The 12,274-nt window shown below is 36.7% G+C and overlaps 1 protein-coding gene across 1 annotated transcript in view; it reads left to right on the top strand.

Annotated features, from left to right (window-relative positions):
• HELRODRAFT_160914 (hypothetical protein) overlaps window positions 1–2,541 on the top strand; it is a gene marked incomplete at both ends in the record, with an annotated part of 7,455 nt that extends 4,914 nt beyond the window's left edge. Inside the window, 2 exons of the mRNA XM_009017838.1 lie at window positions 404–633; window positions 864–2,541. Of these exons, the coding sequence (XP_009016086.1) occupies window positions 404–633; window positions 864–2,541 (1,908 nt within the window). The remainder of the gene's footprint in view (window positions 1–403; window positions 634–863) is intronic.
• Between the last annotated feature and the right edge of the window lie 9,733 nt (window positions 2,542–12,274).

Below are 12,274 nucleotides of genomic sequence, written 5' to 3'. Positions count from 1 at the left end.
CGTCGTTCATTTAATCAGTCGTCCATTCAATCACTCAGTCTTTTATTCTTCATTTATTCAGTCATTCATTCGTTCATTTATTCATTCAAATAGTTTCAACTTCCAAACAATTTTTTTGAGCTTTCGTTAACAGGTTTGTTTCTTGCTTAAATTTACTTTTTATTTTTTATACCCTACATATTTTTAGTTGCATTATTTTTTGTTAGATTTTTCAACTTTTCAATTTCGAAATTGTTTAATCAATCAAATCATTGCTCATTTACTTGCGGATTTTTCATTCATTCATTCATTCATTCAATCATTTATTCATTCATTCATTCATTCATTCCAACCAACTAAACCACCCCCACACCCCCTTCCACTTATCTTCACTCTGCACCACCACACACTACACACAATGCAGGCACAGTGGATGAGCCGACTTCACGACGCGCAAGAATGTTACAAGGAAGCGGCGAGGAAGGCGTCAGTGAACAAGCGTCTGTCGCGAGGTTGTGCCGTCGACATCACTGTTCAGTGCGAGAACGAATCGTTCGTTGAATCTCCTGAAGACAGAGTTGATGCCTCGCCCACCACAGCTGCTTCAACTTCTGCCGCTGCTGCTACTGGGGGTGGCGCTGGCGTGGGATACAAGTAATTATACTGCTTTTTTTTGTTTTGTTGATATTATTCTTCAGTTTAGTCTGTACGTGTGTTTTTGTCAATTTATTTAAATATTGTAAATTTTTCCGCATTTATTAACAAGGTCAAAAGTATTAATCATTTTTTTTACTTGTTCCTACGAGATCATGCTAACCTGTGTTGCGTACGAATGCTGCCTGGAAACACGTTGCATGTACAAACATGTACACCTACAATTACAGATCGTACGGGATCCAGCAGAAACTGCATCCAGGATCTTTCCTGGGGGTCCCTCAGGGGTCAACCTCCTCCAAGCTGGATGCCTCAAAAATGGTGGACACAGAAACAGACTTGAACAAAAATCGAAAAATTCGAAGTTCGTCATCTGACGCTGCTGCAAATTTGAAGCAGGAAGAAGTTGAAGCACTGGGCGGCAAAGATGAAAGAAGTTCTTCTGTATTGAGGAGGACCTCCGATCCCATTTGTCAGCACGGTGGACGGGACGACACGTGCGCTGCCGTCGTGGCCTGCAGTGGTTCTGCTACACTCGGGAACAACGTTCATGAAGATGCTGCTGCTCTGGTCAGTCGGACCACTGATGGTGGTGCAAGTGGCGGCGATGGTGACCACAACAGTGAGAGAAATTACATTGAAGATAAAATTTCGAAAGCAAACACAGATTATTTCATAACGTCACATCGCCGCAACACGCTGCTCGACTACTACAACATCGAGAAAATAGGCATGAGACTGAACTCATCTGAGACATCGGATGCAACTCAGCAACTAAAACGTAGTGTTGAAGATGTCGGCTTCGTTGATGGAGTTGATGTTGTTGTTCATAGCAACGCTGATAGTTCACTCTCAAAAACGTATCAACATAAAGAGCAACAGCAACAACATCAAAGTTATGCAGACCAGTCACACACTCCACAAAACAACCAATTTTACAACCAACAACATCATCATCTCTTCCAACAACAACATCAAATATTCAATTTGCAACATCAGTACCATCAACAACAAATGCTACAGCAGCAGCAATTTCAGCAGCAGCAACAACAACAACAGCAACAATACTATCTTCCGAAATCTCTCGCCAGAGCCAGAGCACTTGGTTCTGGTAAGGAGATCTCCAATAGTGATGGGATTCTGAACAGAAATCAAAAATTTACCAACTCAAACAACCACCCCCACCACTACTACTACAACTTAGATAAAAACTATGTGAGTGGACTTGGTAGCGTCGATGTTAACGCTAGTGGTGGCAAAGGTAGTGACGGCTTCATCAGTGGTGTTGGTGCTGGCTTTGATGAAATTAGTCGGTCGCCGTTCTCAAGAAACAATCCATTTTTTGAGTTGTGCTATGAGAGGCATATTGAAGAACAACAACAGCATCAGCAACACCAACCACAACATCAATATCAATATCATCAACAACAACAACAACAACAGCAACAGCAACAAGAACGTTTCCATCGCTATCAGCAGCAGCAACAACAAGATTGTTACGACTACGATTCATGTCACCAACAACCCCATCAACAACAACAACAAAATATTTGCTCGTTAGAACGTCGTTATCATTATTACCACCACATCCAGCAACAACAACAGCAGCAGCAGGCAAATAACGTTCAAAAACATCATCAACAGCAAACAACATCACCTTTGGCAATGACGTCATCACCAAAACAACAACAACAAACACAGCGAGATCAACAAATCCGTCAGCAGCAACTTTCACCGCCACCATCATCACCGTCGTCGTCATCATCATTACCGGCATTGTCGCCATCGTCATCGTCGTCGTTAATTTTCAAGAAGCCCCTACACGCCTCACTCCGGCTGAAACGCAAGACCATGATGAAGGCAATTAAGGAGAAATCTCAATCTATTGATAAGACCTGCCCTCTCTAAGTCAAGATGATGATGTCATTATGTCTTTGATGATGATTATGATGGTATATATATATATATATATATATATGATATATATATATATATATATATATCCTGTAGTTAATTATATATTTATTTTTATTTATTCATATAAACAAAAGCGAAAGCTAATAAACAAACACACAATTCAACATTGTGAATGTTTGAAAAACGAATGAATAAATATACAAGTGAATGAATAAATAAACGAATGAATGAATGAATGAGTGAATGAGTGAATGAATGAATGGACAGACGAACAAACAAATAAATGAATGCAATAATTAATAGATGGATCTTTAAAAGCTTCAGTCGCAAAAATTTTTTCCCTATAAATTTGCCAACAAATTTTTTGTCGGATGTTTATGGGTTTGAGAGTAAATGCACCCATACGAAAACACAATTTAGTACTAAGTACAAGCATAAATATTGCTGTATGAATTCAACATACAAAACTGATGAATTTTATTGTGGTTGAGGCAAATATACAAACATGGATTGTATTAATGGATACAAAATACAAAACATAACTGTATGAATTGATACAAAACTGCATAAAAAATAAAAAACATTATTTTTCAGATTTAGAAATTTCTAAAAGTCATTTTATAACAAAAAAAACGTAAAAGCGATGAAAATCCCTGCAATCAGACTTCCGTTTAAACCGTTAACACACAAACACAAACACAAATAATATACAAACACAAACACACAAACGTACAACTCAAATACAATCGCATACATTCTAAAATATGTACATACAAAAATAGACAAAGGTGGTATAAAAAAGATGCAACATTAATAAAATAGAACCCATACATCTTATATCTTGTTCATTCGTTTTTTCGTGTGATTGTTTGTTTGTTAATTTGCTTGTTTGTCCAATAATAAACATTCCTTTTTCTCCATTTTGGGCGTAGAGGATTAAATTTTATAACAAAAAATTTCTCCGACCAATCCGTATTGATTTTCAATTTTGAAAAATCCAAACGTATTAAGTCGGATGTACATAATAATACCAGTTTAAAAATTACCGGTACGCAAGGTATTTATATAGAAATACCTATACCTAAATGGTCACGTATACTAGGCATGTACCTAAATACGGCCATTGGGTGGATGAATATTCGTAAAACAAACCAAAGCTTGATCGGTTGTTTAGGGAATGTCTCTAAAATATATCATCATGCTCTCGAATGTTTATGACTTTCATTACAAATTTGAACTTACGCATTCAACATGTGTGTATGTACGTACATGTTTCATATTTTAAAGAAAACATTTATACGCATACCTGCAGACAAGCAGATATAAATACAATCATACATAAAATACATACATACACGTACAAATAAACAAAACACATACACACACATATATACATACCCACACATACACACGCATACATACACAGACATACACACACACAGACATACATACTACATGCATGGAGATTGTATTTTATTTTATCGATGAAGCACTTGTTTGTTTTTGAGATTAAATTTTTTATGTTTAGAAACTCAAGCACGGTGTATTATTGTCTTTTCTGTATGCTTATTTATGCTTATTTTTTCTTTATTTTATTTTATTTTTATTTATTCTATTTATTCTATAGTGATTTTTAATTAATTGACAGGTTGATTGAATTACTGAATAATCGATTGATCGATTGGTTGACTGATTGATCTATTTGACTGATTGATATTAAAATAATAGATATATGGTACATTCGTCAGGTGAATGAACTATCAAACATGCACAAGTACATACATACAAACATTCATACACACACATATTTGTTTATGTATGCATGTATGTGTGTGTGTATCTGAGCGTATATGTGTGCAGTCTGTGTAGTAGTAGTGGTAATAGCAGTAGCAACAGCAGCAGCAGCAGCAGTAGTAGTAGCAGAAGTAGTAGTAGTAGCAGCAGTAGCAGTAGTAGTAGCAGCAGTAGTAATAGTAGTAGTAGTAGTAGTAGTAGTAGTAGTAGTAGTAGTAGTAGTAGTAGTAGTAGTAGTAGTAGGTAGTAGTAGTTATGATAACAGTATTTTTATTATCATCGTTAACTGTTCCATCATTATTACAAATATGAAATGACTTGGGATTTAGTTACATATTCAACCTATGCAATTTAATGGAAAACCAACCTCTCTATTCATCTAACTTCAATGCTCTCTCTCTCTCTCATTGTCTCTCTCTCTTTTTCTCTCTTTTTCTTTTTCTCTCTCTCTCTTTATATATATATATATATATATATATATATATATTTATATATTATATTAGCTTAGTTATATTTCAAACATATGATACGGTATCATAATTTTTCATTTTCAGGCATATCAGCGCATCATTCTGTCATTGATATCATGATACATTGATTAGCATAATTATCATCTTCATTGTCATCAACATCATTATTATCGCCATCATTACCATAACAGCCATCATCGTCGTGAAAGCCATTTTCACATGAGAGTAAAATATCATCTTGTCATCTTCATCGTCGTCATCATTATTATCATCATTTTAGTAATCATCATCATCTTCATCATCATCTTCACCATCATCAATATCTTCACTATCCTCATCATCATCTTAGTCATCATCATCATCTTACTCATCATCATCATCACCTTAGTCATCATCATCATCATCAAAATGCGAGCGAAATGTCTGCGGTTAAAATCGCTGATGCATTGAAATTTCATCATTCAATAATTTCAATTTTATGTCCGAACAGTATGCCGACGCTATTGTAATCGCACTGCAGACAGCTGTACACACACACACACACACACACACACACACACACACACACACACACACACACACACACACACACACACACACACACATACACACACATATACACACACGTACACACACGTACACACAAACATATATACACACGTACGAATACTCAAGTTTACACACGTATGCACCCAAACGCTTTCATAGGAAGGTAGAGGAGGAAGGTAGAGGGATGGATGGAAGAAGAAAGTAAGAGAGAGAAGGAGAGAGGGATGGAGAGAGAAAGAGAAAAGAGTGTTTAAAGGAGTTTTTGTAAGTTCGATTTAATTTTAAGTTCATTTTCAGAGTACTTAAGACACAAACACATAGGGCAAAAACCTGCAAAACCATACATACCGACACATATTGGAATGATTTATTAAATTATTTAATCAATATTTATTTTATTTTATGTTTGTTTATTGTTTGTTTATTCATTTTTTCTAGTTAATTTATTTATTTAATCTAGCATTCGTTTAATCTTTACTAATTCATTCACTTGTTTATTTATATAATTTTATATTTGATTCAACCTCCACTTCTATATATAAGATACACAAACACACAAATACACACCCACACGATGGAATACATCGTCGCGTTCGACGGATTGTGTCATTGATGAGTCCTTTGATGCGAGAACAAGCCTATTCTTGATGAACATCGACGACCACAGGTTCCACAAACCCACACCCCTGTGCTGTTACCATCCCGGGCCACCTGCTTACGCCGTCCTCTTTTTCCAACTAGAGCTGCAATGCGCGCCTCCTCAAAGGCAGAAACTGCCGCTTGTGAGCGTGTCTTCCACTGTGAACGCTCGAGCGCAACGACACCCAAGGTTTTAGAATCCAGTCCGACTTTTTTTAGGTTTTCTCCAGAAGAACTCCAGAAGCCAGCTGTCCGAAAAACACCTGTTTGGGAATTCTTGTGTCCGGCATGCGGATGACATGTCCCGACCAACGAAACTGTGCCTGTAACAAAAACGCCTCGATACCCAAGATACCACAAGTCGTATTTGGCACTCTATCCTCCCATTTAACGTTAGCGATAACCCGTAGACATCTCATATGAAACTGATCGAGTCTACGTATATGGCGCCTATAAGTAATCCATATCTCACATCCATACAACATAATGGTTAACACAACTGCCTTATAGACAGATATTTTATTAGCCAACGACACACCCCGTTCCTTCCAGAGTCGTCCACTCAAACCACCAAAAGCAGCACCAGCCTTGGCAATCCTAACCGTAATTTCATCATCGATTGCAGTAGTGTTGGAGAGGTAGCTACCAAGGTAGCAAAATCGATCCACAGCGTTCAACTGCGAGCCCCAAAAGTTACGATGGCTTTAGAATCCGACGAAATAGGATAGCTTTGGTGCAGAACCTCTGTTTTCTTTCTGCTCACCGTGAGTCCAAACCTTTCTGCAGTAGTGTGGAAACAGTTGAACAGAGCCTGAACTTCACTTTGTGTATGTGCAACCAAAGCGCAGTCATCCGCAAAGAGCAGGTCGCGGACTATTGTGGTTTGTGTTTTTGACTTCGTCTGTAGGCGTTTGATGTTGAAAACATCTCCATCCATGCGATAGCAGATTGGAATGCCCTCTACACAATGTTGAAAGGCGACTCGAAGCATTAGGGAGAAGTAAATGTTGAACAGCAAGGGAGCCATGACACACCCCTGCTTGGTACCATTCGTCACCTCAAAGTCCGGGGATCGATCACCATTTTCAACTACTGTTGCCCTCATGCCTTCATGGAAGGAGCAAATAATCGACACTAAAATCGGAGGACAACCAATCTTTTTGAGACATTTCCATAACGCTGAACGGTTGACGGAATCGAACGCCTTTGTTAAATCTATGAAGACGAAGAAAAGTTCGCGTTGTTGCTCACGACATTTTTCTTGAAGTTGTCTGGCGGTAAAAATCATATCCATAGTACCACGACCAGTCCGAAAGCCACACTGACCCTCTGGAAGGATACCAACATCATTGACGATCACGCGGGCCAATATTTTTCCAGGAATCGATAGCAGAGAAATGCCTCTGTGATCATCACAGCATGAACGATTCCCTTTCCGTTTGAATATGTGAATGATAAGAGCATCCTTAAAATCCTGGTTTTAAGTTCGATGACACCACATTTGAAGAGTTCTGCCGGCAGCCCGTCCAAACCCGGAGCTTTTCCATTCGACATTTGGGTGATTGCTTTTTCCACTTCAGACAGGCTAGGGGAATCATCAAGATCACCTGCAATGCTCCAGTCAGGCAACTCAGCAAGGACTGAGTCATCAAACCGAGATTCTTGATTTAGCACACTGTTGAAGTGTTCAGCCCAACGAGCCAGGATTCCATGGCCATCCTTGATGAGTGTTTGACCATTTTTAGACAGTGCCGGGACACTATCGGAGCTGCGGGGACTAAACACAGTTTTCAGATTTCTGTAAAATGATTTCATGTTCCCGCGGCCGGCCGCTACTTGCAATTCATCAGTTCTGGCAGACCACCAAGATTCCTTCATCTGACGAAGCCTCCTCTGTGCAAAACTGCGTGCTTGCGTGTAGCATGCTTTCTTGACGCAGTTGCCTCTGTCATCTATCCAAGAAAGATGGGTGCTGTGCATGTTGTCCAGCAGCTCACGTGCCTCCGTATCCTGATCGTCGAACCAGTCCCTATGCTTAATACGCTGATATCCAAGCACATTAACCGCAGCTATCTCCACAATCTGCTTGACATTTGACCATTCTGTGCTCTCATTTGTTGAAAACTCACCACACAATGCTTCGCGGAACAAATTTCTAGCTGACGGTTCTGTTAGCCGAGTCACATCCAGTTTGGCTTTCCTTGCAGTACACACACACACACGTACACACACACACACACACACACTCACGCATACAAACATTTACACACATATAGAAACATACATCCGTACAACCAACAACACAAATTCCATCGACAAAACAGTTCTTCTCATTACCTATTAGCATCATCATTAACATTATTTTCACCATTTTTCGTCATCATCATCATCATCGACAACTCCAAGATCATCATCATCAATATCATCTTCTTCGTCATCATCCTCATTGTTATCAGATAATATTTTCACATTTTTCGGCTTTCCATATTGTACGTTCGTCTGTTAGTGTTTGTGATATTTAACATTATACTTGCATCACACATATTTATATATATATATAACTTATTTGATTAAGCATCGAAGTAGCTTCACACATATATATATATATATATATACATATATATATATATATATATATATATATATATATAATTCAATACATAAATATATATATATACATATATATATATACATATATATATATAATTCAATACATAAATATATATATATATATATATATATATATACATATATATATATATATACCCATTATAAATTTCATTCAATTGTATTAATCAATCTCCTCTCCGTTTATTTTTAATTAGAAAAATTTAGTGACGTCATTTTTTCATTTGGTTGTCGTCATCGTCGTCGTCGTCGTCATCGTAATCGTTGTGGTGGTGGTAGTAATAGTTGCGTTATACAAAAAAAATGCAATTACTGTATTGTATTGTATGGTATTATTTGTATATATATATATATATATATATATATATAGTTTTTTTTTTTAATTAATTGTATGCATAAAATACCTCTGCAACATTTTTAACGATTTCATTCATCAATTAAACCACCTAATTAATTAACGAACCAATTAACTAGCTATTTAATTTGTTGACTAAATTGCTTTTTTTTAATGTTCATTCACTTATTTATTATTTATTCATATAATAATAGTATTAATAACTTTATTCCTAATCTACTAAATAAACTTCTGAAAATCAAATTAACGGGACAGATGTTAATTATTATTATTATATAATTATTATTATATGATATATAAACTCCAAATATGCACCATATATATATATATATATATATATATATATATATATATATATATCTGTTTTTTATTTTTTACACGTTTTCAAGTCATTTTTAATTAAAAAAAATAATAAATTTATAATTAGATAAATTATGCGTATATAATTATTTATCTATTTAGTCATTCATTCATTCATTCATTTATTTATTTATTCATTTAATCATTCATTCGTTCGTTCATTCATTCTTTCTCTTATTCATTCGTTCGTTCGCTGATTCATTCATTCACAATTGTTTAAATGTGAATTAAATGAACGATCAATATGATAAATTATTTTTCTATTGAAACACTGTCGAAGCGTTCTTACAGGATAAAAAATTTCAGACACCGTCTTTTAGAATTTTTATTTCTAATGTGATTTTTTAACTCGGTTTAAAAATGAATTAATTTAAATTTTAATAAAATAATTTAGTTAAATTTGAAAACGAGAGAGAGAGAGAGCGAGAAAGAGAGAGGGAGGGAGAGAGAGAAAAACCTATCAGAGAAGAAAAGAAGAGGAAGAGAAAAAATTATGAAAGTGTAAGATAGAGAAAAAACAAGAAAGACATAGAAAGAGACAGAAAGAGAAAAAAAAACATCATGAAAAATTAAAATGTTATAATTTATTAAAGAAATCAAGACCACAGATCAAGCCATTTTCAAACAAACATAAGCATTCAAATATATTTCTCTTTGTAATAAGATCAATCAGTCAATCAATCAACCAACCATTCAATCCGTTTATCTGTTAATCAATCAATCAGTCATGTATTCTATCATTTATTCAATCAATCAATCAAACAATCATTCATTCATTCATTCATTCAATCGATCGATTGATCGATCAATCAGTTAACCATACATTTTCAGTCATATAAATAATAACGCCATTTGCGCGACAATGCTTCATTCAATATTATTTGTAATATTAATAATAATATTATTATTATTGTTGTTGTTGTTGTTGTTGTTGTTGTGGTTGTTGTTGTTGTTATTATTATTTTCATTCTCGTTTATATTGTCATCATTTTTTAAGATGGTGTTTTTCTTTTTCTTTCCGTAATGTTCCGCGTCATCATCACCGTCACAAAGCTTTTTTCCCTCCTTACGAACTCCAGCTGTCTCACCATCATCATCATCAACATCCAAATCGTCATCATCATCATCATCATCATCATCATCATCATCATTGCTAATTTTGTCAGCGACATCTTTATCATCACCGAATCTCTGCTCATCATCTGCGTTATCACTTTCTTTCTTAACGTTACAATCTTTATCATCATCGTCACAGGCACCTGAGCCCTCGTCACCATAATCATCATCGCCACTAGCGCCATCAACGATAATCTTTTCATCTTCATCATCATCGTCGTCAACATCATCTTCAGCATCATTTTTATCATCACCAGCCACATCAACATCATTCTTAAACTTCTTTCCTCTGTTTGAACTTATTTCGGCAATTAGTTTTTGCTGGTTGACTTGCAGTAGCGACTGCTGCCTCTCCAAATATGCCGCAACCACAGCCCGTCTCCGATGGAAATCCTGCAGCGCCGCCATGTACAGCCATGTTGGATTTATTAAAGTAGGGATGTGCTTCTGAGAGAGCTCTGGACCCCCGTGGTAGAGTGAGAGATCGATCGTTTGGAAGTGGAGATTGTGAGGTAGGTGGGATGGTAATGAGTTGGAGGAAGAGGATGATGGAGTGATTTGAAGTGCAAGATCGGGAGGTTGATGAAAGAAGTTAGGTGAGAATATGTTGCTGTTGTTGTTGTTGCTGGTAGATTGAGTTTGTTGTTGAAAATGAAGATCTTGTGGTTGTTGATGATGATGATAAAGACTTGATGGGTGAATGGGATTGGTTTGAACTGGGAGGTTGTGTTGATGGTGCTGTTGTAATCGATGGTGGTGCCGGTGATGAATGCCATATTGATTTTTGAAGCGATGTTGATGCCTCTGTTGATGCTGTTGATGTTGTAATCGTTGTTGATGTTGCTGATAATGTTGCAATTGTTGTTGTTGTTGTTGTTGTTGGGCAACTTTGTTGCTGCCGTTCATCTCAAACTTCGTAGACTCGACAGTAGCAGCATCGGTCGCGAGACCATCGCCGTCGCACTGTGAACCATCTTTCAGGTCACCATCATCTTGCTCTTCATTGCCATTGTTCCCATCACCAACGACACTGCCTGTGTTGTTGTTCGCGGCATATTTCAACCTACTGTTGCGAGCAATTTTGGTTACGTCTGGCGAATTGTTGGAAACTTTTTGAATTTCATTCCCAATTTCTCTAGCGAATGAATTATTTTTCTTATGCTGCCTGTTGTAAGGTGCCCAACGAGGTTTTTCGCTCTTCAAACTCTTCATTTTGCCAACTTTTGATTGGACAGTTTCGAATGCATTGTTGTTGTTGCTGCTGCTGTTGTTGTTGCAGCTGCTGTTGTTGTTGCAGCTGCTGTTGTTGTTGCAGCTGCTGTTGTTGTTACCAGTATTATTTGATGTGCTGGCAATTAGGTGTGCGTTTTGTAGATGTTTCCTTATTACAAGTTTGTGTAAGTTGCTGGTGTTATTGTCGTTGTTGTTGTTGTTGTTGTTGTTGTTGTTAATGTTATTGCACGGTGATATGCACGCATTATGGCAAGCTGGTTGCTGAAATTGAAGCAAGTCAGGAGGCACCGTTTTCGGAAAGTGTGAGGTATTGTTGTTGTTGTTGCTTTCCATGTTGTTGTTGATGTGATTGATGTTATTGTTGTTGTTGTTGCTTTCCATGTTGTTGTTGATGTGATTATTGTTATTGTTGTTGTTTTTCACGTTGTTATTGTTGTTAGCATTAAAAGCTCTCGCGTTTGAATCTAGCGATGAATGAATGTTGTTGTTGTTGATGTTGTTGCCTGCTTGTTGCTGATTTTGACCAGCATGCCTTATTCCATTCACATCTGTTGGATGATTGTTGCGTTTTGATGCGAAT

The sequence above is a fragment of the Helobdella robusta genome (genome assembly GCF_000326865.2).
Source record: "Helobdella robusta unplaced genomic scaffold HELROscaffold_2, whole genome shotgun sequence".
NCBI classification, from domain to species: domain Eukaryota; kingdom Metazoa; phylum Annelida; class Clitellata; order Rhynchobdellida; family Glossiphoniidae; genus Helobdella; species Helobdella robusta.
This window is presented reverse-complemented; position numbering and strand designations above follow the sequence as displayed.